The sequence below is a fragment of the Blastomyces dermatitidis genome (genome assembly GCF_000003525.1).
Source record: "Blastomyces dermatitidis ER-3 genomic scaffold supercont1.10, whole genome shotgun sequence".
Classification (NCBI taxonomy): Eukaryota; Fungi; Ascomycota; class Eurotiomycetes; order Onygenales; family Ajellomycetaceae; genus Blastomyces; species Blastomyces dermatitidis.
The window spans coordinates 2660038-2687768 of record NW_025544783.1 but is presented as its reverse complement, the minus strand read 5'-3'; the positions used below and the strand labels follow the sequence as shown (position 1 = coordinate 2687768).

General features: G+C 47.1%; 7 protein-coding genes across 7 annotated transcripts; 4 read left to right on the top strand and 3 right to left on the bottom strand.

Moving 5' to 3' along the window:
- Positions 1–2210: 2210 nt before the first annotated feature.
- On the bottom strand, positions 2211–4830 carry BDCG_08253 (acyl-CoA dehydrogenase). Its single transcript, XM_045424030.1, has 3 exons — positions 3888–4830; positions 2750–3792; positions 2211–2639 (listed from the first exon to the last, which is right to left on the bottom strand). Exons 1-3 carry the CDS (start codon positions 4093–4095, stop codon positions 2418–2420), a joined length of 1473 nt encoding a protein of 490 aa, XP_045272840.1. The 5' UTR covers positions 4096–4830; the 3' UTR covers positions 2211–2417.
- Positions 4831–7338: 2508 nt separating this feature from the next.
- Positions 7339–10964, bottom strand: BDCG_08251 (D-serine ammonia-lyase DSD1). The gene is made up of 4 exons (XM_045424029.1): positions 9808–10964; positions 9258–9745; positions 8988–9119; positions 7339–8916 (listed from the first exon to the last, which is right to left on the bottom strand). The coding sequence occupies exons 2-4, from the start codon at positions 9450–9452 to the stop codon at positions 7813–7815; spliced, it is 1431 nt and encodes a 476-aa protein (XP_045272839.1). The 5' UTR covers positions 9453–9745; positions 9808–10964; the 3' UTR covers positions 7339–7812.
- BDCG_08250 (endoribonuclease L-PSP) lies at positions 9806–11413 on the top strand. Its single transcript, XM_045424028.1, has 3 exons — positions 9806–10310; positions 10470–10622; positions 10708–11413. Exons 1-3 carry the CDS (start codon positions 10149–10151, stop codon positions 10780–10782), a joined length of 390 nt encoding a protein of 129 aa, XP_045272838.1. The 5' UTR covers positions 9806–10148; the 3' UTR covers positions 10783–11413.
- Position 11414: 1 nt separating this feature from the next.
- BDCG_08249 (dihydrodipicolinate synthetase) lies at positions 11415–13631 on the top strand. Its single transcript, XM_045424027.1, has one exon. It carries the CDS (start codon positions 12390–12392, stop codon positions 13389–13391), a length of 1002 nt encoding a protein of 333 aa, XP_045272837.1. The 5' UTR covers positions 11415–12389; the 3' UTR covers positions 13392–13631.
- Positions 13632–15027: 1396 nt separating this feature from the next.
- BDCG_08247 (triacylglycerol lipase) lies at positions 15028–17756 on the top strand. Its single transcript, XM_045424026.1, has 2 exons — positions 15028–16605; positions 16716–17756. Exons 1-2 carry the CDS (start codon positions 16211–16213, stop codon positions 17320–17322), a joined length of 1002 nt encoding a protein of 333 aa, XP_045272836.1. The 5' UTR covers positions 15028–16210; the 3' UTR covers positions 17323–17756.
- Positions 17757–18437: 681 nt separating this feature from the next.
- Positions 18438–26324, bottom strand: BDCG_08245 (nuclear RNA binding protein). The gene is made up of 2 exons (XM_045424024.1): positions 25585–26324; positions 18438–25151 (listed from the first exon to the last, which is right to left on the bottom strand). Exons 1-2 carry the CDS (start codon positions 25753–25755, stop codon positions 22569–22571), a joined length of 2754 nt encoding a protein of 917 aa, XP_045272834.1. The 5' UTR covers positions 25756–26324; the 3' UTR covers positions 18438–22568.
- Positions 18451–21838, top strand: BDCG_08246 (MFS transporter). The gene is made up of 3 exons (XM_045424025.1): positions 18451–19976; positions 20072–20134; positions 20223–21838. The coding sequence occupies exons 1-3, from the start codon at positions 19757–19759 to the stop codon at positions 21479–21481; spliced, it is 1542 nt and encodes a 513-aa protein (XP_045272835.1). The 5' UTR covers positions 18451–19756; the 3' UTR covers positions 21482–21838.
- Positions 26325–27731: the final 1407 nt, after the last annotated feature.

Genomic DNA, 27731 nt, shown 5'->3' with positions numbered 1-27731 from the left:
GCCGTAAAACTTTGGCACGTAGCCGCCATCACATATTCCAAATCGTTCCAGATTGCAATACGCCCTGATCTCGCAACGAGAGCGATTCAAATCACAAACACCATCACTGGCATATCCGGGATCGCCATTGTTATGGAACTAGATCAGTGTCAGAGTGATATAGGGTTAGGATCCACCCATGCGAAGGAACATACGACTTTCAGAACACGCGGCTTGCCGTTGTAGTGTACATGGAATATCGATGATGTCTCCGAAGCTTTCAGCTCTCTGATGAACTTTGTCTTCAAAGGGTCAATCTCAATCTTCAAGTCTTTATTGAATCCTGTCTCCTCCTGGTAGATACTGCCTGCTGGGCCAATCGCCATGATGAAAGTGAAGTAAAGGAGATGGCAGCTGTTAGAGCGTTTGGAATCCGGTGGCCACTTTCAGGGATGAAGACGAAAGATTCTGGAGGGTGAGATCGTGATGTGATGGAAGGAGGGAACAAGTTTTCTGCTTCCTGTCATTACGGCCGACAACCCACTAGCAGACCCTACGAAAAGCCTGGAGAAGGTAAACACGCCCCCGGCCCCTTGCCCCTTTTCCCCTACCTAGTTCCGTCTAGAACAAGTCTAATCGCGCGGCACTTACTACGCCACGGGGAGCAAAGCGGATCTTACTACTCGTAGAAGGTGACAAGCTTCATCGAGGCCTGAAGTACCTTCAGGAACAGATATGTGATTTGGAAGGCACTTCCAGTCGTGGATGGCGCAGTATTGCGAAGCGAGTGAGCTTTGGTGCGGGATTTTCCTTCTTCCTTATTTTCTAGCGACTCTCCTGCTTGAGTCTACCCCCAGGCAGAGTGGTTGGTGTTGGAGTGATGGTTGACAGATATGCCGATATAGCCATCACGTCGTCTTTCATGGTGGTACTCTGTTGAGCCTCGCCAGAATAAAATCCCCCTGAACTAATATCCCATGAGGTAGATGGATACCATGAGCCATATAAACAATCCCATTTGACCGAACGATAGCCAACGGCGCTTCCCTCAAGCTCTCAGAGTGTGGGTCAATTTGATCAAATGGTTCTCCTTGGGAGTCTTCTTTTGAGCTCTAGTAAGGTTGAAAGAGTCCGACGTTCATTTTCTCAAGGGATTGAACTGCCTTCGATTTGAAGCCCTTGGAATACAGCGACCAGGCTAGGTCCATTTCAGCCGGAATGAATATCTCTTCAAGCCTCCTATGATTCAGAAGCATCCAGCTTGTTTTGAACATGCGAAGTGTAAGTTCTCTGAGAATAAAATCTTTTTGAATCGCCAAGACCATTTGTTGGATGACAAGGCTGGAATCCTTGTTTGCCATTTCATTGCCTGATCGGTTGTGCTTGATTGCAGTGTGACATATATTTGAAAAGACTGAGCATAAATTGTCTTTTCAAAAGGAGCCTTCGATAGGTTCAAATCATTGTAGAAAGAGCTTCAAAGTTGAGTAGACTTGTAAGAATCAGGATGATAATCTCTGATGACAGAGTTGTAATGCAGCAGTCTGTTCCTTGAAAGGATTCGCATAGATTTAGAGAATCCATTGTTAGAGGTGGAAATCAGAGAACAGATGAGAAAGTAGTTAGTATACCTGGTCATGGTGGCAGCTTTATATCTTCAGCTATCTTGGCGCATGGCCATTGAACTTGGAGAATTATGCATTTTGATGAGCATCCTCCAAGGTAAAATACCCTTCCGTAAATTGAGTGGCAGCCTCTGTGGGAAGGTCAATAATTTATGAAAGGTTAGTTAAACCTAGGAGGCTAGGACCCAAGGACTAACTTTTCCATGGTTTCAAATCACGCTTATTACTTATAGTCTCATCATCAGTCCTTGGTTTCAGATACAGTCACAGCTAGTGTGTCTATCACACCTATCTTTTTGTTGCTATAGTTAGGCATCTGACTGCACACTACAATTATTTTCTTTTCTTCTTTCTTCTTCTTTTTTTTTATTTATTTATTTATTTATTTATTTATTTTTTTTTTTTGAGATATTTAAATCACCCGAAAATAGTGAATAACTACATAATGCAGAGCAGATTGAAAAAAAGTAATAAGAATGCATCAATTGATATATAATAAGAAATAAGATGATGTTCCATATTTTGAATGAAGTAAGTACTAGTTATATGTTATATGACAAGAATTCCCTGAATTGACAGCTTTTCTGTTTAAAACAGATCTCATAATCTGTGAGAGATATAATGCTTTGATTGATTATATATAGTGAATGTTAGCTATGCAGAAACTATGTATATGATGTGGAAGATTACATGAGAAGGCGGATAGGCCTGACAATAACAATAGCAAATTCCATGATATCTGGATTCCAGTACGGTTGCTTACCCACGTTTGCAAAAGCTCAACAAACGAAAAACATTATGATACCTCAGGTTTCACAACTTTGCCTTCCCAGTTTCCTCTTTCTCTTCCTCCCGAGCCTTCTTCGCCTGCCTCGTGGATTTCTCAATCCTATTTGGCCCGATAAATCCAAACAGATATGCACCAATCTTGCGCATTTGGATCTCTTCGGAGCCCTCCGTAATGCGATAGCGACGGAAATGACGGTATATGTGCTCAAACGGCTTGTGACGGGAGTAGCCGTTGCCGCCATGAATCTATTTTTTGTTTAAGAAGAAAAAAAATTTAAACCACGCGTGAGCAGTTCCCCTTTCAGGCAAACGCATCGCAAAGGGGTATTTATGAATATTATAATTATATTACTTACCTGAATAGCCCTATCCGCCGCCTGACAACACAACCGGTTCGCCCAGAAGTTACACATGGCCACCTTGTGCGTCAACCGCTTCTCAATCTCCACCCACGGCTTCTTGGACCCTGGCACGGGCGAGTCGATATGACCCCCACACTCCGCCGTGACCTGATCCATCTCCCACCCCGTGCGCAATATCAACAATCTCAACATCTCCACCTGCGTCATCAGCTCCACCACCTGGAACTGAATCGCCTGGTTATCCGAGAGCGTCTTTCCCTTGCCCCAAATCTCCCTCTCGTTGGCATACTCGATCGCCTTGTCGAGACAGAAGCGCGCAGCCCCGCACGAAGACGCCGCTTGCCGGATCCGGTTCTCGTGCACGAACGTCTGTGCGATCGCAAGACCCCTATCCAGCTCCCCCAGCACCGCAGAGCGCGGCACGAAGACGTCCTCTAGAGCCACCGTCGCGTGGTCCGTGGGCATGTTAAGCGTCCATTCGTAGCTGAGGATGTTGACGCCCGGTGTCTCGCGTGGCACGAGGAAGGCGGTGATCCCCCGTGCCGAGCCCGGGGCGCCGGACGTCCGCGCGAAGATGATCATGTGCGTACAGTTGTGCGCGCCCGTCTGCCACTTTTTGGCGCCGTTGATTACGAAGCCGTCCACGGCGTTGGCAGCGCCTGAACCTGCCGGGTATTCTCGCTGAACGGGACGGGCAGCTGTCTCCATGAAGGTGGCATCACTGCCGTGTTTGGGCTCTGTCAGGCCGAAGGTCGCGCGGAACTGACCCTTCAGGTGGGCGGGGATGAGCGTGCTGCGCTGCTCTTCGTTCCCAAAGTGGTGCAGCATGAGCACGATTGGGAAATTGCCGATGACGCTGTGTTCGTTTTGGAGGTCGTTTGCGAGAGAGACGCCGCCTCCATAGACTGGGTGCGAGGCTAGGTGGTAGCGGATAGCGCACATCCAGAGGTTTGTGTTCGGGTTAGCTTGCCCACCGTATATTTTGGGAAGGGAGAATCGGTAGAAGCCTTCTTGGTCAGAGAGTTTGCGTGCTTGGGCTAAGATATGAAAGGGGAGCATTAGTACTATGTTTGAATATGTAATAATAGTATTTGTTCCACAAGAAGTTATATCTTATAGGTGTTTGTCTAACCTAGTAACGCTTCCCATTCTTTACGTGGTAATCCTCCATTATCCCAATCAGTTCGTGCATGTTCTCGTCGATAGTCGAAGAAACGATTGTTATCCCTAGCATGCTGTAAGGGGAGGATGGTGTTCTCGATGAATTTGTCGAGGGAGGAAATGTAAGAAACCAGATCTGCCGGAAGATGGAAATTCATGCTGCTCTGAGATTGCGACATGATAATCAAACTACGTGGAAACAATTAAAGAAGTGAAGCTTTTGATCGGCGGCGACAGGTTTCCTAATGTTTATGTAGCAAAGATGAGCGAGGGCTAGTATGGGAAAATAAAATCTCAGAAGAAAATAGTATATTAGAGCCGCTAGTAAAAACAGAGAGTTAACAATAGAAGCACGTAATTATATCGTCGTCGTCATATCATCATTGCACTGGGAAGAGGCCTGTTATTGATAGCTTTGCCTGCCGCCGGAAACCGTCCCCCGCAAATTTAGGGCGATTGGAGCCGAGCCGAGTCTTGCTCCTCGGTGACGTTTCCGCTACTTCGGCTATCAGGGGCTAGCGCCAAGCGTTGTTGCTTGATATTTTTGAACCAAAACATTTGTTTCGAAGCAATTTCTTGAAAGACTTCTATGGCAAGATCGATGAATAATAGTAACAACTGGGGAAGACTCATCAATTATATTAATGAGCGGTTTGATCTGGATGTGCATGTATATGGTTCCTGTCAACAAGGGACAGGAAGTGATGATCTCAGCATTTAGAAAGAAAGTGACAACTGAAAGCATCGAATCCTTGAAACTCATCCTTGAAATTGTTCTGCAACTCATGGCTCTGGCTTGCTGCTATCAAAGTTCCCACACGTTTGCCTGTCAGGTCTCCATGCAGAAAACGAGTTGTGTCTATCCGGACAATGGCAGTCTGTCTCTTGGACGTTGTTGCCAAATAGCCGCTGAGAGCTTTGCGCTTATTTTGGTAGTTAGCCGCCAACAATCGCCAACCAATCAGGAGGAACTTTTTATAAACAAACCTTGAAACATCTTCTCCCTCCGTCAAAATACAGAGGGTTACAGTTGAATGTGGTGCAAAAACACTTGAACATGATGCTAACTTCAACTGGAAAACAGCTCAGCATGGGTTCGAACCCTTAAAACTACGGAGTACATACACTAGACACGTCTCACAGATCATCTTTATTTATAACACGTCATGATATTGATTTTTCATATTTCTCAAGACTCTAATTATTTCTAACTCTTTCTAATTCTAATTCCAATCTCTCCTCTAATCTCCAAGCCTCTAATCTAAACTAACTGAGTGTTGAGGGTTGAGAGGAGGGAAAGAGGGACAAGCGAGAATGTATTATTAGTAACTAATATTAAAGTACGGAGTAACTAACTTGAAACAAAATACAATACAAGCATGATGGATCTAATGTAACTAGTTATACTAGATGTATTCCCCTTTTTGCTTGCCAAGTGCTTTTTATATCAATACAGAACAGCCTCTTTCATCAACAAGATGAAAAAAGGCCAGCTCACCCTATCAAAAAGTGTTATTTGCATGTACTGGTGTGTTGCTCACATTATTCCCTATCACTTCTATACAGGACAAAACTTTACAACTTCCAAACCCGCAGTGATCACAAAATCTTTGACCAATCATCGCTAAGTTGACCCTTCATTCAATCTTTCCCAACCAAGCCTGTGCATCTTGTAGCTTCCTCCTCATTTTGAATACACAGGCCTAGCCATCTTGCAGAGAAAGGGATATGTAACATATGATCTTCTTTGCAGATGCTCCCCCCCCGGGGGAATCTCAGTAAGTGTCCTTTTGTCCAGTCAGCTATTTTTCACCTTGACTTGTATTAATTTAGAGAAGGAATGAAAAGGGCCCAATGGTTCCCTTCAATTTTTCCTCCAGTCAAAGAAGCGACCTGTGGCAAATGCCAGCAGAAATAGCCCTCCACTTGGGAAGCTTCATGGAGATGGATAGTTTAAATGCCTTGATACAGACACAAAAATGGTTCGCCAGCATCCTTCACACAATAACTCTATTTCTGCGGTTTAGGTCTCCAGATAATGAAGAGGTCAGTCATTCATGAAAATCCTGACTCTCCTGGCGGAGTTTTTACCACGGGATCTTTGAATGCCTTTCAAGATGGAAATCGGAATTTGTCACCATGCAATTATTGAAAATGGGAGGGCTCATGTTCAGTTGCATCCCTTACAAAGACCAAAACAAGGTATATTTCCTGAGGTATTATGCATGTGATGGCGGCAGCAGGCAATGTGGAAATGGTGGATTTATTTGTGAAGAATAATTACAACGTCACTGAAGAGGACGGGGAGGGACGGACGGCGATACACTGGGCCATTCCTGACAAGGCATGAAGCCGTGACTAGAATGCTTTTGAAGGCGGGCGCAAATCCTACCCACGCAGACGAAATGGGTTTAACACCCATCATGCTTCAAGTGAAAGTACATAAGTCCCAATCTATTCTCAACATATTGATTGAGTCAGCTCAGAAATCCGGTAATGATATTTTTGGAGAGAACTGTGAAGGGGAAACTGCATTGTATGTGGCCGCAAAACATGGGAATATTCGATGCGATGCAGCTATATCTTGACCTCAGGGCTGATGCCTTGAAAAAGGACTGTTTGGGCTATTATCCGCTGTTAAGGGCGATTGAGAGCATGTCCTTAAGCCTTACTCAACCTATAGTTAGTTCAAGCAATGGTGGGAACCTTTAGCGAAGTTTCAACACCAAATTCTCTGGATCAAACGCCTCTTCACTTTACAGTGGAGTTTTCGCTGGAGTGGCTAAATATTTAGTAGATTTCGCTTCTGGTCGCAGGAGTAGATATGGCCGTTGGCGATACGGATATTTAGGCAAACTGGCGTTTGCCTCGCTATCTCACAAAAAAGTAGCTGTAGTATTCTTAGCTTGTTGATTTGGCACGGAGCAAACCCTTATTACTCCCAGGGGAGGACGTGTTTTGAATCGCCAATAGAAATTATTTTCCGAAGAACATCACCTTCAAGGATCACGGGTCGACTCCGACTGCCTCCATCCATCTTTGATCAGACGTGGACTTTGGCGTGTGAAATGCAATCACATCTCGCGCTCCCGTCGTTTGAGGCAGAACACGAGGAATTTGCATCCAGCCATGTACGGTCATGCCATATTTAATAGCATTGAGAGCTACAGCTCCATGGCAGGCCTCGATTCCCACCAAACCGCGAACCAGTGAAACAACGGAAAGATTGATCCAGAATATCATCTGTGTGAACGCCAGCAGCCAGACTTTTAGCCAAAAGACACCCAAGGCTTCACTCCATTGCATTACGCTGCCTAGAGCGGAAAAAAGGGGGTTAACTACGGGGACATAATGTTTATTCCGCCAAGTACAGTGGGGGCCACAGCACACCCGCTCGAGGCTCAACGATGTCATTGAAGGGCTTCTCATTGCAGACCGTGCGGAGGATGCGCTAATAGTTACATGATGAGGATGGGGGGGTGTATGGCATTGATAGAGATCGTGAGGCAGAGACGTGCTAAAAGGTGTTTTTTTCTCTGCCTCGAACAGGAGCTGGTTATGGAGCAAAACCCTCCAAGTGAACCGTTCCAATGTCGGTTTACTGGGTGGCTTTTGCTATTACTTAACTACATACAAGTGCTTAAGTTAGGTCTTAAATAGTACGCGGGGAGGTAGATGGGTCGTTTTTCGGAGGGCCACCAATTTCAATCAAAGGTTCATAGCAAAAGGGCATGTAGAGACGATGACAGAAAAATGTGATCTCCGTTTTTGCTTCCCCAAGGTGACCCGTAATTTGCAAATATTTGTTCAGCAAACTGGTGGTGCTGGACAAAACGAAGTACAATTCTTTGAATCCTAAGTGAAATATTCTACCTATAACCATTTAACCATGCCGTCTACCACCCACGCCAGCTAAACCATACATCCTGCACTCTATCCCTCTCGGCACCTTCCAAGCTCGAATCCACCACCAGCACGTAGCTAAACCCAGCAATACAAATACAGCAATGATTCGGCCAGATGCGAATCTTCTCTCCAATCTTCAGCGGCCGCACATTATCCCGCGGGCCATGCCAGGCCAGAATCCCATGTTCCTGGCTGATGCGGTCCATGATCCACCCTTTCCGCTCCCCCTCGGGATCATACCACCCGGCCTCCGCCGTCCGCGTCCCCTCCCCGTCTTCCAGCCAGGGCGTCACGACGCCCCAACCGGGATAACTACGGCACGCTTCCCGCCCGAGACATAAGCTACCGCACGCGGCGAGGGCCTCTGGCTGCTTTCTGTGCGGATACAGACTGCCCACCTCTGCCAGGACGGTGATGGCGATGTCTGCGAAGGAGAGGTTGGATGAGGACGGGCGGGCGTGCGCGGCGAGCTGCTGCATGTCCAGCGTCACGTAGGCGCCGGCGTGCAGCTCGATGTCACACGAGGCCTTGGTGCGGTCAAGTAACTCCTTGACGCGCTTGGTGGTGGGATCAGGCGTCGCGGGGCCGCCGGTGGTGGTGGTGGTGGTGGTGGTGGTCGGGGTGAGGTTCTGGGCAGCGGTGGTGGTGGGCGTTGCCCCGACGGAGAGCAGGAAGCGGCGGCCAGCATATTTGCCCACGGTGCATGCGTGGGCGGCGGCGACCGCGGACCGCTCGACCTCCTGGGCCAGGTAGTCCATGGCTTCGTTCGTGCTGTCTGAGCTGTAGCTGTGGCCTAGGTGGCTGTAGAAGCCGCGCAGGGATATACCGGCGCTGCCATCGTGCTCGGCGGTGTGGATGGCTGCGAGGAGATCTTTGAATTGCTGCGAGTCTGGGGCGATGCCGGCTCTGTTGTTTCCCGTGTCGAGTTTGATGAAGACGCCGAGGGTGTCTGAGGTGAGGTCTCGGTATTGGGAGAGGAAAGGGATGATGTCTGGATCATCCACGAGCACGGATATGCTTGATTTCCCGAGCGATTTGCCGAGGGCTACCAGCCGTTTGAAGCAGGAGGGTTGAACGGGCAGACCATAGATGAGCTATGGAAGGGTATTAGAAAATTTAAATGTTCAAAACGCTGCAGAGAAGGTGGCCTTTTTTTTCTCCTCACGTCTGTAGATCTGCCGTTAACTTTGCATTCCTCCAGGTACGGCTGCAGCTGCTCAGCTTCTGCGAGCGTGGAAACCACCAGTCGAATGGGATCGCTCTTCTCCCCTACTTGGAACTTCGTGAGCTCTGTGGTCTGTTTGGGAAAGCATTCAGCCAGAAATTCCAATTTCTTATATATATGTATATGCCATGCAAACCTGCGTAAAAAGCCGATATCATATCTTGACAGCCATGTTATGGAATTGGATTCTTCTTCATGGTGGTAACATACCTTGTGAGTTTTAACATGAGAGCGGAAAAGAACGCCGAGGGCATCTGCAGCGTCGAGCATGAGCTGGCAATTCCTGCGCGCAACAGCGACATCTATAATGGCCGCTGGGCCGTCGATGTCGCGCAGCATCCGGCCAGCATACTGGGCTTTGAGGGCGTCGCGCGAGGCGTTGGGGTAGTTGGTCACGCCGGACATTGTGAGGAGATGGGATTAGATACAGCCGATGTCTTTTTCCTTTTTCCTTTTTCCTTTTTCCTCTTTTCTTTTCTTTTCTTTTCTTCTTTTTTTTTTTTTTTTTTTGTTTTTTATTTTTCTTCTTTCGTACAGTCTACAAGAATAATGAATTTTTATTTTGAATTGAGAGATTGGTGGTTGGTTGGCAGTTTTGTCTGCTTGATATAAAGAGGGGATGGTAAAGCAGCTAAAAGCTATGTCCGATGTGTCCGGCAATTCTGCCCCGCACCTGAGTTCAGCTGTATAATTTATAACTAATAAAAGTTAGTTAGGAGTTACAGGACTTGCTTGGATTAGAAAGAAAGAGAGGACTGACTGTCTGCCACAGAAGCTTGCTGTCGTCATATCATATCTCTATCTCGTAGTAATGTAATGTAGTTACTTACTTAACCCCCACGTCGTGCCCGCTGCGTGGGAGAGATTTAAACAGTTTCGTGATTCCCACTCGCCTTCTTCTCCTTGCCACTACTACTTGCCCCTCGTTCTGCCGACGAGGGATCATCGAACTCTCTTCTGCGCAAAAAAAAAAAAAAAAGAAGAAGGCTTTTTAAGAAACTATCCTCTCCAGCAGCCCATTATCCCTCATTGTCATTTCTGAATAGCCCTTTAGCACCATCCATTCTCCCTCCCTTGATCCATCCAAGCCATAAATAAAACATGGCATCCGCAAAGCAGGTCGTCCTGACCGACAAGGCCCCCGCGCCTATCCCCGTGCTGTCTCAGGGCATTGTTCACAACGGAATCGTATACTGCTCTGGCCAGGTGGGAATGGACCCGGCCACGGGCAAGCTGGTTGAGGGTACAGTTCAGGATAGAACCGTATGTTACTTGTTCTCTTCTTTCTCCTCTCTCCCTCCCCTCTATCTAATTGATAGTTGATTCATAAATTATTTTTTTGACCCCTCTCGCATCATCGACAACAACAATAGCTTGCGCGGGGGTTGGTTCGACTGACTGTACTGTACTGTATATTGCTAGGCACAAATATTCCGCAACCTGAGCGCTGTGCTGGAGAAAGCTGGCTCCAGCCTAGAGAAGGCCATCAAGGTCAACGTCTTCCTTGCCAACATGGAAGACTTTGCCGCCATGAATGAAATCTATGCCCAGTTCCTGAGCCAAGAGCCTAAGCCTGTAAGTGGTCTCTCTCTCTCTCTCTCTTATGTTTTGGGTTTCTTTTGTTTTCTTTTTAAAACAAAAAGCTGACGGAAATTCCTAGGTGCGAACCTGTGTGGCTGTTAAGGCACTCCCGCTGGGCACGGATGTTGAAATAGAGTGCTCTGCCTACATATAAAATGTGAACATTTTCCTTTTCTTTTCTTTCTTTTTTCTTTCTTTCACAGCGGGGGAAGAAAAGAAAAAAAAGAAAAGAAGAAACTGAAGCGGAAAGAAAAAAAGAAATATGAGATCACACGACCATATGTTTGTTTGGGAATTATTAATAATAATAGTTTCAATATCTGCAGTGCGCAAAATGCTTCTGTATTACCTAGTCAAGTGCTTTTTTTTTTTACTTGTTTGAATAACTTCATACGCTGTACTCCGTACTTACTCATGCTATCATGTCTCTAGGAAGGGAGGGAGAAGTTGGAAGCAGCGAGGAAAAAAAGGAGAGGGAAAGCTCCCGTGTTCAAACACGAGGGGAACTCGGCGACTAGTTAGTTAGCTGCAGCTTCAAACGTCTTCAACGTCTTTTAACGTCTTCAACACATAAAAATAACAACACACAATCAAAATCAATTGGCAGTTCTAAAAAGATGTCCGGTCCAGAACTTATTTTTCCTTCCAAGGATTCTCCATGTATTCCTCCATTCCTCCTCTGAACTCTTGAATATGTCATGCAGCTCCCATTCTATTCTCCCCTTCTCCCCCCGCACTGCCCATGCCCTGAACAAATGAGTGGTTATTATTCCCCATCATTCATCACCTATCTCTCTCTCCCAGGCTACACAAAGCTGAAACAAAAGCCTGCGCTTCCACAAGCTACGCAGTAGCTAGTTGTGCAACCACTAGTTAACCCTCTCCCCCATTTCCCCGCCACCCCCATATGCCCGCCAATAACAGCACCACCAGCAAACTCGCCTGATGGTTCGCCCACAATCCCTCACTAATTACTAGGCCCCGTCCAGCCACAAACGACCATAATTGGCGCGCTGGGGGAAAACTCCGCTACGCTGTTACCGCCGATGTGGGCTCGGGGCTTTTCCTGCCCACCAGCCAACCTGAACGGCGTGGGGGTCAGATATGTGCTTCCCCAGCCGTGGCAAATTGCATCGGGCATTTTCCCTATTTACATAATTTTCGGTCATCAGGAGACGGGCTTTTGGGGAGAGGGGAGGGATGGATGGGGGTTCTTTGAATCATAATGACATCCACATAGCCGGTCGGACCCATCATCCATCATATCATGCCATGCGGACTGAGTGACCCTTGGCTCCTTTTTTCCTTCAAACTTCCGTCGAACCCCTGATGGAAATAATGGCTCTTGATCAAGCACCCCCCTGATTCAACTCTCCATTATTCACTCCGGTTTTTTTTCTGGTAGTTAGATATCTCCTCAGTGAATCTGGTTCTACTATCTATTGCCGACTTTGTTTCCCCGGTTTTCTAGACTCGGCAGGAATTATCTGGTGGTTTGTCTTCCAACTTTCAACCTACTCATCTACTGTAACTACCTAGTCCTTACCTCAACCTCACCACTTCTCTCTCTCTCTCTCTCTCTCTCTTTTTTTTTTAACATTCGCTTTAAGGGACCACTTTCTCAACCACCCCCCATTCGTTCCCCTCCAATAGAGATCTTCTAAATCTCAACCCTCGTTTTCCAGCATCTTATATCCTTTTATAACAAAAATAAGAAAAATCGCAGACGATTGAAAACCTCTTTCCTCTGCGATTGTCAATATGTCTCCAATATCCACTCATAAAGAAACCCGCGAAAACGGCAGCGACCGACCCCATCGCCCACTGCAACCGGGCGTCTACGTGCCAACCGTATGCTTCTTCGAGGACGAAACAGAGGATCTCGATACGCAGGCAATCGGCAAACATGCCGTCAATCTAGCACAAGCTGGCGTGACCGGCCTGGCCGTCCACGGCTCAAACGGCGAGGCCGTCCATCTATCCAACGAGGAACGCATCACGGCCATCGAAACCACCCGCAAAGCACTAGATAGCGCCGGCTTCCCCAACATGCCTCTCATCGTCGGCTGTAGTGCACAATCGACCCGGGAAACGATCAGGCTCTGCCAGCAGGCCCATGCGGCCGGTGCTGATTACGCCCTGGTTCTCGCCGCGTCGTATTACAAGGCGCTCCTGCTGCCAGATTCGGTGCTGCAGTTCTTCCGTGACGTAGCGGATGCGTCCCCGCTGCCGATTATCATATACAATTACCCTCCGGCCGTTTCAGGGCTAGATTTGGACTCCGATACCATCATCGCGCTGAGCGAACATCCCAATATCATCGGGTGCAAATTCACCTGCGGCAACACGGGTAAATTGAACCGCGTTGCCGCCGCCCAAGGAAGCACCAACAACAGCAACAAATCCTCCCCAGCCCCCTTCCTATGTCTCGGTGGCTCAGGAGACTTTACGATACAAACGCTCATCAGCGGGGGATCAGGGATCATCGGCGGCATTGCCAACATTGCACCCAAGACGTGCGTGCAGGTAATGGATCTGTATGCGCAAGGGAAGCTGGCGGAAGCGCGCAGTGCGCAGGAGGTTTTGGCCCGGGGAGATTGGGCGGCTATTCAGGGGGGGGTGGTAGGGATTAAATCTGCGATGAAGTCGCACCTGGGGTACGGTGGGTTCGCGCGCAAGCCGCTGCCCAGACCGACGGAGTCGATGCAGGAAAGCTATAAAAGGGAGTTTAGGGAGCTTGTTGAGTATGAGCGCTCGTTATAACGGGGTTATTTACTCTGTTTTTTTGATTGGATTCCTCTTTTGTAACTAGTTTTCTTGTTTTTTTCCCCTTTTCTTTTGAGAGTTTGGAATTCCTCTTTATGTTTTAAAGCATATTTACGTGCGCCCAGTGGCATTCATTAACTCAGCATGTTGCATAAAATAAGATTCACGGCCTTTTTACTCAATTGGAAGTATTCTCCTATATGAGAAGGTATTATTTGATCTTCAGCCAATGACTCCTTTTCATTCTGAAATTTTTATACTTTAAGAATATCAAAAGTATAAATAAATAAATAAAATATAAAAAATAAAAAGAAAAAGAAACCACCCCCATTGAACACCCCAATCAATTCACCCCTTTGCCCGAACAATAATAACAAATGACCAGGGATAATATCAACCCAACCCGCATCCATTTTAAACAATTTTAGAAAACCTCGCCTATTTCCAAACGCGATGGAACTAGTCCTAGTCCCTGTAACTTACATAGTAACTAAACTTCCAAGAAAATTCCACCCGACCAATACGAATGCCGGCCCAGAACCCACACCCCCCCCCCCATTCCCCCCACGCACCCTAAGCAACCCCACGCACCCATCCCACGCCCGCAATCCACCAAGAATTCCCTTGCGCCCTCCTATCGGCATAGACAAGCCACACACGGCTAATCCATCGGCGTTCTGATGATGGGCTTGAGAATGGATAGGATAGGATGGCTGATTCAGGACTCGGTCGGGTTCGCTAAAGTATGTATGTATGTATGTATATGCACAGTACATCGCAGGAGAGAGAGAGCTAGGAGGGAGGGAAGGGGAGGGTGGGTGGGTTTACATTTACCGGCTGTGGGGGGATTTATGCAAGTATGGTTGGTATAGACTACATAGACTGTAGTATAGTACGATATGATATGCCAAGGTAGGTATGTAGTTGTAGGTCGTTCAAAGACACACCCAGTCAACCATCCAAGTCTCCAATATCATAATAGGCCACATGCAGTTGCTGAGAGACAGCCAGCCCCTGGACTTTTCATAGATAGTTGGTTAGCTGTTAAGTTAACTACCAAAGCGTCCTTGCACCACGCGCCGATTCGATCCATCACGTTTTCAAGAGAAATTCCGTCAAAAACTGAGCAACCCGAAAAGGAAAGTAAGTATTCTTTGCACACTCACTCACCCGCCGCCCTGTAAACATCCCAGTCCAGCACCAAGCGTACTGTGTACGTCCAAACCACCCCCCATCCCATCCCAAGAAGTGATCTTCATGCCCGCGGGGTCAACAAGTGAAGCGGCGCGCGCGCCGCTCGTCGTTCGGAGTTCTCCACTCCCTCTCTCACTCAAAAAACAAAAAAAAACCCTTCGATTCTGCAACAGAGAGGGAAGTTAGTGATGTAACCCGCAAACCCGCTCGGGTGGACTTATTGCCTGAAGGAGAAGCAGATACGACGTCGGGAAGGGAAGGGCAAGACTCAAGACTGTCAAGAATGTCAAGAATGTCAAGGCATGGGGGCAGACAATGAGCAGTTTATTTTTAGACTTATATTCCCTGGGAAGTTAGGGCTAGATTCCCAATTTGGTATTGACATACATAACTAAAGATCTACTGGCTGAAAGGTGAGACTCCCATGCGACGAAACTGCGTAGTTTTCCAGGTAATAATGTGAAAATTCTTGGAGTCAATCGGCTACAATCTTCTTCTTCTTCTTCTTCTTCTTCTTCTTCTGGCTTAATTTTCCCCTTGTTTTCTACCCGCAACGGTGGTTCTATACGCGGCGGAGGATAGCAAGCTCTAATACCCGTGGACACTACCTAAGCTTTCCTGAGAAATCAAACACTCTAACCCCCAATAACAAAAAGCTTAGCTCCCACAGTGTTTATACTAGTATTGATTGAGCTTCGCGATGGGTGTGAGATTTTGGACCGTGAACAGACAAGCAACCTCAAAAAACACATCACCGACATCCTGTGGCTGGTCACACGAAGCACGGGGGGGGGGGCTCGGCATATCCAACAGCGAGCAAGGCCAACAACTCCTTTAGCGCCGACAGCTTTAACCATCATGAACACATGAAAAGACCTGGCTGTGATTACATACCAAAGGGCCAAAGGCACACGCCATACATACATACATACCCCCCACGTCCTTTTGTCGGTGGGATGCCATGGGATTTGATCCAGTTCGTACGCCGATATTTTTGGAAATCGTGTTTGTTGCGAATGAACTTTTCGACATCTTTCCCCCAGAAATGTTTCCCCCACACTAGAGAAGGCGTGAACGCTGAATTTCAGCGTGGGGGGAGGAGGAGGAGGGGGGGAGGGGAACGGGAGGGGGAACCTCTGTCGCAGGGGCATATGTGAATCTGCAAAGTATGAAAGTTTTGGCTAGCTTCGCCGGGTAAGAGATGGATGCCCAACACTTGTTGTTGGTAATTGTCAGATCAAGCTGGGGGCCGAGAATCAGGGTACGCGAAGATTCACGAGCACAACATATGGATACATGATTATTTGGGGGTCGAGTGGGTTGCCAACTTGCCAGCAGCAGCGGTTCCACTACATACAGTATATGCTTTTGCATCAGCCAGCGAGCGGTCGGCCCGAGGCTGGAGAATCTTTTGGCTTTAATAACGTAGAGACTATCACGTCGTTTCATTGCCCTACCATCGACGCTGGGAAAATATCATTCTACTGTTCTAGGAATAAAAAGGAAAGAAAAAAAGGGAGATAGAAAGAAAAGAAACCGAATAGTGTGAACAAACAGAGCAAAAAGCAAAAAAACCAGGGAGAAAGAAAAAAAAGAAACAACCCACTTCCATCTCTGTCACAATGCCACCTCCATACCCGCTGCACGAATCCGTGGCCTCAAAAATCCACCCGGAATACGTCGCTTTCTATAACAAACACATCATCAACCAGGAACAGGTACATCTCCGGTCCGTTGCTGCCTCGCGCACTTCCGGCGTCCTAATACCAGGCGCTGGCCCATTGATACCAGTGGGAAAGCAAGAAGACATCGCCATTAAACGCAAGGAGAGCGAAGGCCCAGACGTGAACGTGCGATGCTTTACGCCGATCGCGGACAAGGCGCCGGAGGGCGGGTGGCCAGCGCTTGTTTACTTCCACGGCGGCGGATGGGTGCTTGGGAATATTGAGACGGAGAATGTTGTCTGTACGAACATTTGCGCCAGGGCGCAGTGTGTGGTTATTACTGTTGATTATAGGTTGGTCTTTTTCTTCGTTTCTTAATTGCGTGCGAGAATGATAGTACTTTTTTTTTTCTCTCTTTTTTTCTTTTTTTCTTTTTTTGTTATACTAAATCCCCGCTCGTCAGACTCGCTCCTGAAAACCCATTCCCCGCCGCCGTGCACGACTGCTGGGAAGCCCTCCTCTGGGCCTTGGCAGAGGGAGGCAAGCATCTTAACCTGAACACCTCGCGCATCGGCGTGGGAGGCTCCAGTGCAGGCGGCAACCTCGCCGCCGTTATGACGCATCGGGCCGTTGCACGCAACTTCTCCCCATTGAAAGTGCAGCTACTCAGCGTGCCCGTCATGGACAACACAGCCGACGTCAGCAACACCCCCTCCTACCGCGACTACGAGCACATCCCCGCACTCCCCGCCGCCAAAATGCTGTGGTATAGACACCACTATCTGCCCCAGAAATCAGAGTGGGCGAACCCGGAAGCCAGCCCGCTGTTTTATCCCGATGACTCGCCCACTTGGGCTAGCGTGGCGCCTGCAATCATCATGGTTGGGGAGCTTGATGTGCTGAGGAGCGAGGGAGAGAAGTATGCTGAGAAGTTGAAGAAGGCCGGCGTGCACTATGACCTGCATGTTATGGAGGGAATGCCTCATCCGTTCCTGGCGATGGATGGAGTGCTGCAGGCGGGCAAGGACTCGATTACATATATGGTGGAGGGTTGTAAGAAATTCCTATAAATTGGTCTTCTGCAGTTGGGAATACCCATTCCTCTATTGTTTTTGTTCAACTAGTTTCTAAAAATGCATTTTGCTGTCCCTTTCGCTTCTCCTGGGCCCCAAAGTGATGTGATTTGATGTCCCCAACCAGACCAATTGTTCTGTTAAGCTTTGGGGGGGCACATTTTTGGGCCGATGAGGCTGGCGAACTAAACGCATTGGCGTGATTATTGCTTTTTTTTTTTCAGCCAGTTCAGTTGCTCTCTCAATGGTAACTACGCTGCGTACAAGGACGCGGCAGCATTTTATATCCCCAGAACTAGCTCGCAAAACGAAACAGCAATATCAAAAAATAATCAAAAAATCTCCCTTGCTGAAAATTGCCTCGCTGGCACTTTTTCTTGTTCATGTCTAGAGAATAATGGGCTGCTCACAACCACATCCTTGAATTAAATAATGCAGATATATGGAACCGGTGTGGATTAGTTTTACCTCACACCCCAGTCCATTACAATAATAAGAGGCAGAGCGAGCGACGAGGGGAGTCTTACCGCCTGTGACCCCCAGCTAACAATATCACAAAGTAGACTGACTATCCAGAATGAAACATGCCATGCATACAGATTACATTCCGGCAAGTGTTCTCTTTTTTTTTTTTTTGTCTCCGTTCAATGATGAGGTTGTGATGAGGTAGGGTAGCATCAAAATGAATGCAGAATGATTTTTTTTTCTATATTTTTTCCCCTCCAAGATGGACACTGTTACAGTATATATATGCGGTATCCCAGTGCCCTGCATATGTTGACAATTGCTATCAATATAGTAGTAATTTTACTATCTTTTCTCTTTGAAGAAACCAGGTTAATTGATAGTACATTACATATATGTGTATGAACATGCATGAACAGAAGAAGATAAGAAGAGTGGGAGAAAGCTGTAGCAGATCTGCATGAGCGAGTCGGGTGGGATTCAATCTGGAAGTTGAGCAAGGAGTGAACATGGGCCTGACTGCAGATGCTTTTTATTTTATTTTATTTTATTTTATTTTATTATTTTTATTTTTATTTTTATAATATTTTATTTTTATTATGTTTAACTTTTATTCTTTTTCTTGTATGAATAAATATCATATCAATCCTTTGTCCATTTCTATCTCGAGTATACGGCGGAGTATAAAAATTAAGGCTTTCCAACCCCCAAGCAGCACCCCACGAAGCACTAAGCAAGCTCGGATCACTGGAGACAAGGCTCAAAATTTCTCAGCAGCAGGAGATTGTCGTGGAGGAGGTAAAACTCGACGGACGGAGTACTTTTTTTCTGGCGTTTTTCCCGTAAGGTTACTTGATGATGTTGGGCCACCTCGTTTCATTCTCTGCTGCCGAGCGTTCTTGGCCGCCAGGGAAGGGAAGAAGGAAGATTCAACTTCCACCACCACCGCGTGTTCTCCCCACACCAGCGCTAGCTAGGGCGCCCCCAGCTGTCTGGCCTCCAAAACGCGGAGTTGGATCCTGGTCTACGTTTCCCGCCGTCGCAGAAAACCGCTAGAAGCGCCCCGCTTGTCTGGGCGTACCAATCAAACCATTAGCCGGAGACATTGACTTCGCTGGTATCTTGTTTGAGGGAAACTGTTCGCCGAATAGCTCTTCTCCCCCGCAAACGGTACCACTCCAGGGGGAAAGTAAATTGACCGCCTGCCAGCGATACTCTCGGCTGGGGGGGAAGGGAGGGAAAATGGACCCCCAACATCTGCCTCTTCTCAGGTTTGGACGGGACGGGACTACGAAAGGTGGGCTGCATACTCCGTACATGATATGATACATGTGGCAACCTGGGCGTTTGACGGGCCTCGAAGCGCACAGCTAACTAACCCCCACGCCCGCCGTCATAGCTCTATCTCAGCTAGCTTTCAGCCTTCAGGATTTCTGATCAACAATATCTGACTGAGGAAGGGAAAGGAGAGAGAGTTTCCGCTCATCCACCTCGTTATCACCCAGCAGCTAGAGCGGAAGGGAGAGAGACTTATTCGCTTACGCTGCGAATCTCCTCGTGTGTCTGTCCAACACCATTGGATAGTAGCCTGGGAAAAAGGGTGTATCTTTCTCTCTCCTCGACCTAATTCCCCGTGAATAGGAAGCTTGGAAGATCGTAAGCTAGGGCGAAATAATCATCTGTCGCGTATATATAAATCCCCCCAGCTCTCCTCCCTTTTTTCTCAATCCTCGTGGCCTTTCAGAGTAACAACCTTGCTCTATATCTTTGCGAAGCAGAGGCATTGATCCCTGGCCATCAACTCCCCCACCTCCCCTCCCCCCTACATCCTTTGTCTTTCAGTCCCCCTTCAGCAAATAATTACCTAGCTACCGAACCACCGGTACAGGTTTATTATATTATTCAAAAGAGACTCACTCGTCCTTTTATCTGCCATTACAAAAACCCTATCCGGCATCAATCCGACATGACTTTGGATAAACCAGCAGCAGTCGACCACAAGACTGCGGTCGATGACATTTCCAAAGATGAGCTGGCTTACGAGTCCGCGGGCCAGCTAGAGAGGAACTCATCCCAGGGTGACGGGAAATACGATGAGACCACTGCGGTCATCACGGACCACAAGGCAGAGCGAGCTCTATGCAGGAAGTTTGATGTCCGCCTGATGCCTGTTTTGGCTATCATGTGTAAGTGAAAACGAAAAGAAAAAAGAAAAGAAAAGAATTCACCCCAGAGCGCAATGGCATCCGCGAACACTGTCGAGCTGACCATATTTGATTAGATCTATTCAATGCGCTAGATAAAGGCAACTTGGGCAATGCCCAGACCGATGGTTTGAGCACAGGTAAGGGGCAAAAAAAATCCCATTATCCGCCGCTCTGTCGGTTCCGTTGAAACACAAAAATCAGAAACTAACGGCTAGAGGAAAATAGATCTCAACTTCAAGGAGGGCCAATACAACCTTCTGCTCTCCATTTTCTTTGTCCCTTATGTGATCTTCGCTCCACCAGTTGCTATGCTGGGCAAAAAGTTCAACCCTGCCCGCGTTTTACCCATTCTTATGTTCACTTTCGGCTTAATGACTCTTCTCTCCGCCACCGCTAAGAACTTCAGCGGCATGTTCGCCCTGCGCTGGTTCCTTGGGATGGCAGAATCTGGCTTCTTCCCACTGGTGATCTACTATTTGACGACTTTCTACCGACGTGGTGAGCTCGCGCGTCGTCTCGCGCTCTTCTATGCGGCGTCCAACATCGCCAACGCCTTCTCGGGCCTGCTCTCCTTCGCCGTCTTCAGAATCGAAAATACCTCCCTGGAGGGCTGGCGCTATCTCTTCCTCATCGAAGGAGCCGCCAGTGTTATCTTTGCAGTCTTCGCATACTGGTACCTGCCCCTGAGCGCTGCCAAAGCGAAGTTCCTCAACGAGCAGGAAAAAGCCCTGGCCTTCCACCGCATCCAGGTCGATTCCAGTTCCGTCGTCGACGAGAAATTCAGCTTCCGCGAAGCAGTCCGCATCTTCAAGCAGCCGATCTCATATGCCTTCCTTGCCGTCGAGATCTGCCTGGGTATCCCCATCCAATCCGTCGCCCTCTTCATGCCCCAAATTATCCAGCGCCTGGGCTACTCCACCGTGAAAACGAACCTGTACACCGTCGCCCCCAACTGCACCGGCGCCGTGATGCTTCTCGTCCTCGCCTTCTCGTCCGACTTCGCCCGCATCCGCTTCCCCTTCATCGTCCTCGGCTTCGTCCTCACCTTCACCGGCTTCATCATCTACGCTGCCATCGACGACGTCCAGGCCCAGATCCAGGTGGCCTATTTCGCCTGCTTCATGATGACGTGGGGTACCTCTGCCCCCTCCGTGCTGCTGAGTACATGGTACAACAACAACATCGCGCACGAGGGCCGCCGCATGATGCTTACCTCCGTCGGAATCCCGCTCGCCAACGTCATGGGCATCGTCAGCAGCAACATCTTCCGGGAAAAGGACAAGCCCAAGTACGAGCCTGCGCTGATCACGACCGCGTCCTTTGGCGCCGCGGGCGCGCTCATCGTGGCCTGCCTGGGCTTTTACATGTTGTGGGATAATAAGCGCCGCGACCGCCGGCAGGGCTTCAGCATCAAGGCGCGGGATGTGTCGACGAAGAAGTTGAGAGATGGTCCGGCTTCGGAGGATTTCCGATGGTATCTGTGATTTGCTTCCTGGCTTGTTTTAACATTTTCTTTTTTCGTCTTTGAACTATTTTGATGGGGTTGATGGGTTGTCTTGTCCATATTGTTACTTCTCGTGCCGGGTTGGGTGGGTGGTTTATTCTATCTCTGATGATTCTCTGTTCTCCTATCGAGTCAGTTTTGAATCGCCCAGCGGCGTGGAGTGTCTTGGAGAGAGCTGCTTGACCTGTCAACGAAATTTTGCATCAAAACATCTGATTAGTACAGTATGTAGATGAACGTGGGCCGGCCCTTTTTAGGGGGTGGGATGGGATGGCTCAGCATTCTTAATTCAGTTTAATAAAAAATCAGCAGTCACTCACCCAATCGCTCTTTTGATCTTTTTTTTTTTTTTTTTTTTTTTTTTTTTTTTTTTTTTCCCATGACAGAACAAAAAGAATGTGAAAACAAACAAAAAAAATTCAAAATCATTTAAACCAGTATTCATTCAACAAACCAACCAACCCACTCGTGATAAATGGATCGCTAGAATCAACAAAGTCCAATTCTCAACACCAAAACTCAAAACACTATCCGGGCAATGAGAAGAGTAAGGAAACTCGGACGGGCTGGGAAAAAACCACCAGACAAGACAAGAGGAAACTAAAAGGTGAACAAACTGACATGTTCGCATCCTCCAAATACCTATACTATATGGCCCCCCCCCGAATCCAATCAACATCAAAATTGCGCCAGCTCCCAGACCATACATACATGTTTGTCCCACTGCCCCAAAACAAGGGGGGGGAAATTTTAAAAAAAAAAAAAAAAAAAAAAAAAAAAAAAAAAAAAAAAAAAAAAAAAAATTCAATCAGAGAACATCTATCTATCTCCCTCACCACCCTTCCTTATAAACAACCCCCCGAAAGATGACAAGATTTACTAACACATTTATTTTAAAATGCGAAATAAAGCAATCAATCCCACAAAACTCACACAAGGAGCCATCCATACAAAAAAAAGACAGAAGTGAGAAACCGCTCCCCTAAAAGGAAACCCAGCGACACCCATCCTCCACCACACCACGAGCAAACAAGAAAAAGAAAAGAAAAGAAGAAACAGCCGACCATTCACAAAAAGTCCTCCGGCCAGTCAAATTCCTGCTGGTGCTGCTTTACCTGCCCACGCCCCAACTGGCCCCCCATTTTCTCCCTCTGCATCTCCAGCCGCCGTCGCGCACTCGCGCCAAGCACGATATTGTGCGGCAGCGGCGGGACGGGTGGGATGTCGTCGGCATGGGCATGGGCATCGGCATCGGCATCGGCGGAATCGGTGTCATTTTGATGACTACGGTTGTGGTCGTGTCGCGGGCTGTTGCCGGTGCGGCGTGATTGGTATTTGGGAGGGGGAGCGTTGGTTGTGGTGCGCTGTGTGCTTGTAGGTGTGTCTGTGTCTGTGTCTGTGTCTGTGGTGGTGGTGCTGTTGTAGGTGTTGTGGGTAGGGGTAGGAGTAGGGTTCTTGGTTGGGAAAGTCGTCGAGGAGCGGCGGCGGCGGGGGGTTGTGGGTTTTGGGTTGGCAGGGTTGGGATTGGGTTGGTTATTGCTGTTATAGCGAGCGGCGGAAGCGGCGGAAGGGGAAGGGGTATTTTCCATGTGCGAAGAGGATGGGAAAGAGGACGATGGCGCGGATTTCTGGAGTCTGTGTTTTCGAGTTGCTGGGTTCCGTTTCGAGACTGACGAGGACTCGAGGGGCCTTGTATGCTCTTCTCCTCGTTCTTCCTCTCCTTCTTCTGGATATGAAACCGCGCCGTTATCGCAATGTTCCTTCCCGTGGATGTCCGATGCCAGTGTCGAATTGCTCGTGTGTCGCGAGCTTGTCGCAGGCGCTACGATCCTCCCTTTCCTCGTTTTCCTGAGTCTATGAGGCGACGTACTTTTATTTCTATCCTCTGCATCTAGAGCCCGAGGGCCTAGTGGTGTTGCGCCGGTAAACAACGTCCTATTCGTCGGCTTATCCGCCATCTGACCAAGCAATATCCGCTCGGAGGGTAGTGAGGGCAACGCGCCGGGGACAAATTTCTTCCTCTGTCCAACTTTGATCCCCTCGCGATGTGGGGGAGGTATGGGCGGCGCAGAATCGAGTTCTCCATCGTCCTCAGTTACATTCATGCTCGCACTGCCATTCGCGCTTGACATTGCGCTTGCACTTCTACTCCCATTCTTGCTCTCGTCGCCAATATCGACTAGTTCTCCCGACACCATACTCAACTGCCTCTTCGCCCGCTCCAGCTGACTTTCCAAATTACTAACCTTCTTCCTCAACTTCCGCTGCTTCTCCAGATGCCTGCGAGACACCTGTTTTCGAACATGTTTAGAGCTCTCATCCTCGCCATCATCATTGATAATAGCATTATTTTCCTTATCGATGGAATCTCCACGCTTCGGGGTTAACGGGAGATTGATATATGACGCAGCTTTACGCAAATCCTGAAACGAAGCGCGAATCGCCGATTTCGACGGGCTGAGGAGGTTATCCTTGCTGAAAGTAGAAGAAATGGAGCGAATGGGTTTATGTTTATGCTGTTGCCGAGGCGTTCGGGCGGCGAAGAACGGATGTTTTGATTTCTTGACGCTGCCCTTTTCCTGGCTTGGATGTCCCCTGTAACTTGCCGAGGTGCTTTTCACGGTGCCTTGGTACCCAGCAGCCTTAAGTTCTGCATACGCTTTCTCGGCCTGTACCTGGCGTTCTGCAAGGATTTCCTTGTGCGTTTTGGGACCAGTCGACACCGATGGAGTGGGGGCCTTCGTCACGTCCTGCGGCCCATTCCAGATCTCTGAAACATTATTCCACACGCCAAAGGGGTTAAATGCCGAGGCAATAGCTTGTCCGAATCTGAGGAGTCCAGATTGTTTCGCACTTGTTGTATCCGTGGCCACAGAGCTCATTGAAGTTGTAGTTGCAGTTGATGATGTATACGAATGGCCATATACCGGGCGGCTGCCGGACGTACTAATGCTCCCTCCAGTGCACTCTTCATCGTCACCAGTCATGTATCGGCCAATGGCATCATCTACATCCTCTCCAATGTAATTGCTGGGCGGCTTTTCACTGACGCGATCATTCATACTGCCCTCGAGGAATCGAGATCTGCGCTCTCCCTCCGCAGTGGCAGAAGCAGACTCAGTGGCAGAAGCAGAAACAGAAGCAGAAGCAGAGACGGAGCGATAACCATTCTGCGACTTGCCCTGAGACTGTCTCCGCCTCGAGCGCAGACGAGAGTTCGTCGAATCCTTCTTCCCGCTACCAGGGATCTGGCTGGGACTCACGTTGACTTCTCTGCTCTTCAACAACCATTCATTCGAGCGCATACGCTTTGGCGACGATTTAGAAGTGCCGTTGCCGTTGCCGTTCCCATTCCCATTTCCATACTGGGGTGCAGGAACTTCTAGAGTGTTGGTAGTAGCATCGTTTTCGATAGCATGCAACGGGCCCTTTGGGGTATCATCATGATCGTAGTGGTAGTGGTAGTCGTAGTCGTAGTTAAACACGAGACTGGTGTCATTATTTGCGCTGACTAGTTTGCGCTTTGCAGATGAGTTTCGCCCTGCAGAACCATTGGTAGCATCCGGACTAGTAGCTGCACGGCCAGTTCCGAGATGCCGTTCAACATAGCGGTGAGAGGGAGTTGAATAATAATGATGGTGTTGATCATTCTGCACGGGATGGGATGGATGGGCGTTAGCACAATATCAACAAATAAAATACAATAAATACCATACGAAAAACAAATCCACAAAATCAAATCAAAATCAAATCGAAATGAAATAAAATAAAAAATAAAAATAAAAACCCCACTCGGCCCAAACTTCCAAACTTCAGTGGGGAAAACAAAGGAAAAATAAAAATAAAAAGCTCCAGTTCAGAACCAGGCCAAGGATAGGAGAGGAGGATCCTTAGGAGGCTTTGAAATCCCCACGCCTTCGAATGGTTCCAGTAACGTTACCCCGGAATAAATCATAACATGGCCCGTTTGGGTTCAGACCAAACCATGGAAAGAAAGAAAGAAAGAAAGAAAAAAAACGAAAACCCCGCCAAACAAATCTAGACAGAAAAGTAAATAAATAAAAAATAAATAAAACCACCAACCTGCTCATCATCCCCGCGACCCCTCGCAGCCATAGGCGGGGAGTAGCGCATCTCTGCATGCAGTGCTGCACTTATCTGCTCCTGCTCCTGCTGCTGCTGCCCTGCATAATTCTTTGTCTCCGTAGGCCTGTTCTGATGGCTGCCGTCGTCCCATTGTCGTTCCTTACCCATAGCTGTGGCAGTTCGGCAAACAGACAGCACAAGCACAAGCACAAGCACAGAGACAGGGACAGAGACAGAGACAGAGACAAGAGTCAATCAATCAATGCCTTTGGTTATGCAGAGAGGGAGCAAACACACAGCTCTCATGGACAGGACCACCTTCATTCGCCACTGCGGCGAGGTTGCTGCTGGGTTGAATATAGTAGAGAGAGAGAGAGTGTGTGTATTTTTCCTTGGATGTTCGAACGTTGTCGAAGCGCAAACTTGTGGTGAGTGAAAAGACAAGAAAGGAGGATTTCGACGGAATATATCCCGTATGTTAGTTAAGTTAACTACTTCAAGAGGGAAAAAAAGGGAAGAGGTAACTAACTAACTAACTAATAAGAGGTGTGTGGGAAAAAAGGAAACAAAAGCGCGCTAGAAGATAACAAAAAAAGAATAAATAAAAATAGAAATTAGAAGTGCTGGAGCTGGTGCTGGCGCTGGTGCATGGAAAATGGAAAATGGAAAATCACCAAAGCCAGACAAGCCAAAAACAAGCATCGCGAGTCAGCAGCTGGCCAGGAAACAGAGAGAGAGTGTGTGTATGTGTGTATGTGTGTTATGTTATATAATATAATATAATATGTTATGTTATGATGCTAGTCTACAACCAATCACTAAGCAAGGACTGAAGAGTAAACAACCCCTCAATCACTACAACACTGGAAGAGCAGGCAGAAAAAGGCAAGCAATGAAAAGAGGTAATAACAGTCTCTCTCTCTCTCTCTCTCTCTCTCTCATACACATACATACACACACACCTACAGATTTACTGTGAGTGAAAAAGTGCATTCTTGTTGTTGTGTGTTGAGTTGCCTGGTGATGATGAAAATAAAAAACAACATCAAAAAACAACCCAATCTCATAGAACTATTTTTATTGATTCAAATTGTTAGTATTTCCTATTCTTCAGATGAAAGTGATTTGACTCAGTTATTATAACTACCTACTACAGAGTAGAGGCTAATAATAATAATAATAATAAATGATGAAATGAGGAATAAGATTGTGATAAGATTGTAATTGTGTAAATAATCTCTCTATATATTATAGAAAAACCAACTTTTCTGAGTAAAATACTCTGTAACATGACCTCACATAATATCACATGCACTTTATTAAAATGAATTCATCTGAACAGCCAGCTCTGCAGTCTGTACAGCTCTGATATTAATTTTCATTCTTTTCTTTACAGATGTTCTCTACTATATTTACATTCTTTATACTCTTCTCTACATTCATTTCAATCTATATATTCATTAATATACTTATTTCATGCACTGCTGCTCAGTGTGTAAGAATTCTCATTCTCTCAGTGTGTTTAAACAGTCTCAATTCAATGCATTATTTTATACATACTCTATGTACTATCAAGCTCAATATTATGCATATCAGTCATGTTCAGTTCAAATCTCTTATCTGTCATTAAGAGATATAGCTGCTTTTATACTTAACTTATAACAAGTTAAGCTGTCATACTGTAATACATATTATGAAGATTATTCATCTCATCTATTTCACACTGTCAATCATATCTTCAAGAACTGTAATAACTGTCAGACTCTTAATCATGAATATATCTGTAATATTAAACACTGTTATTTAGCAGCTACTGTAGCAGTTGCTGCAGCAGATAAGTCTGTTAATTATATACATGCAGATTTATTAGAGTAGTCAGCTCTCAATAATCTTAACACTTAAACTAGCTTAACTATCTCTGAATCAGCTGTTAATTCTTTAATCACTCACAGCTGCTAGTCTGTTCTCTACAGCTTTCACTTCTACATCTATCACTGTCAATTACTTAATTTTAACTGAATGAATATCTGCTACTCTGTCTATAGAGCTAAGCATTGAATTGATAAACATATATATAAGTTATTAAAGATTCTTTCAGTGTTTTTCATATACTGTGTAAGAGATACTGTAAGACTATTATCTGT

What these genes read in the sequence shown, in the direction of transcription:
- BDCG_08253 (XM_045424030.1), bottom strand. Translation starts at nt 4,095, where the DNA reads ATGTCGCAATCTCAGAGCAGCATGAATTTCCATCTTCCGGCAGATCTG. An exon ending in AGAATGGGAAGCGTTACTAG is followed by an intron (nt 3,793 to 3,887) that starts GTTAGACAAACA and finishes TTCATATCTTAG; the next exon opens with CCCAAGCACGCAAACTCTCT. An exon ending in CGGCGGATAGGGCTATTCAG is followed by an intron (nt 2,640 to 2,749) that starts GTAAGTAATATA and finishes AACAAAAAATAG; the next exon opens with ATTCATGGCGGCAACGGCTA.
- BDCG_08251 (XM_045424029.1), bottom strand. Translation starts at nt 9,452, where the DNA reads ATGTCCGGCGTGACCAACTACCCCAACGCCTCGCGCGACGCCCTCAAA. An exon ending in CTCATGTTAAAACTCACAAG is followed by an intron (nt 9,120 to 9,257) that starts GTATGTTACCAC and finishes TTTCCCAAACAG; the next exon opens with ACCACAGAGCTCACGAAGTT. An exon ending in TTAACGGCAGATCTACAGAC is followed by an intron (nt 8,917 to 8,987) that starts GTGAGGAGAAAA and finishes ACCCTTCCATAG; the next exon opens with CTCATCTATGGTCTGCCCGT.
- BDCG_08250 (XM_045424028.1), top strand. Translation starts at nt 10,149, where the DNA reads ATGGCATCCGCAAAGCAGGTCGTCCTGACCGACAAGGCCCCCGCGCCT. An exon ending in GTACAGTTCAGGATAGAACC is followed by an intron (nt 10,311 to 10,469) that starts GTATGTTACTTG and finishes GTATATTGCTAG; the next exon opens with GCACAAATATTCCGCAACCT. An exon ending in TGAGCCAAGAGCCTAAGCCT is followed by an intron (nt 10,623 to 10,707) that starts GTAAGTGGTCTC and finishes GGAAATTCCTAG; the next exon opens with GTGCGAACCTGTGTGGCTGT.
- BDCG_08249 (XM_045424027.1), top strand. Translation starts at nt 12,390, where the DNA reads ATGTCTCCAATATCCACTCATAAAGAAACCCGCGAAAACGGCAGCGAC.
- BDCG_08247 (XM_045424026.1), top strand. Translation starts at nt 16,211, where the DNA reads ATGCCACCTCCATACCCGCTGCACGAATCCGTGGCCTCAAAAATCCAC. An exon ending in GTTATTACTGTTGATTATAG is followed by an intron (nt 16,606 to 16,715) that starts GTTGGTCTTTTT and finishes CCCGCTCGTCAG; the next exon opens with ACTCGCTCCTGAAAACCCAT.
- BDCG_08246 (XM_045424025.1), top strand. Translation starts at nt 19,757, where the DNA reads ATGACTTTGGATAAACCAGCAGCAGTCGACCACAAGACTGCGGTCGAT. An exon ending in GCCTGTTTTGGCTATCATGT is followed by an intron (nt 19,977 to 20,071) that starts GTAAGTGAAAAC and finishes ATATTTGATTAG; the next exon opens with ATCTATTCAATGCGCTAGAT. An exon ending in GACCGATGGTTTGAGCACAG is followed by an intron (nt 20,135 to 20,222) that starts GTAAGGGGCAAA and finishes AGAGGAAAATAG; the next exon opens with ATCTCAACTTCAAGGAGGGC.
- BDCG_08245 (XM_045424024.1), bottom strand. Translation starts at nt 25,755, where the DNA reads ATGGGTAAGGAACGACAATGGGACGACGGCAGCCATCAGAACAGGCCT. An exon ending in GTCGCGGGGATGATGAGCAG is followed by an intron (nt 25,152 to 25,584) that starts GTTGGTGGTTTT and finishes CATCCCGTGCAG; the next exon opens with AATGATCAACACCATCATTA.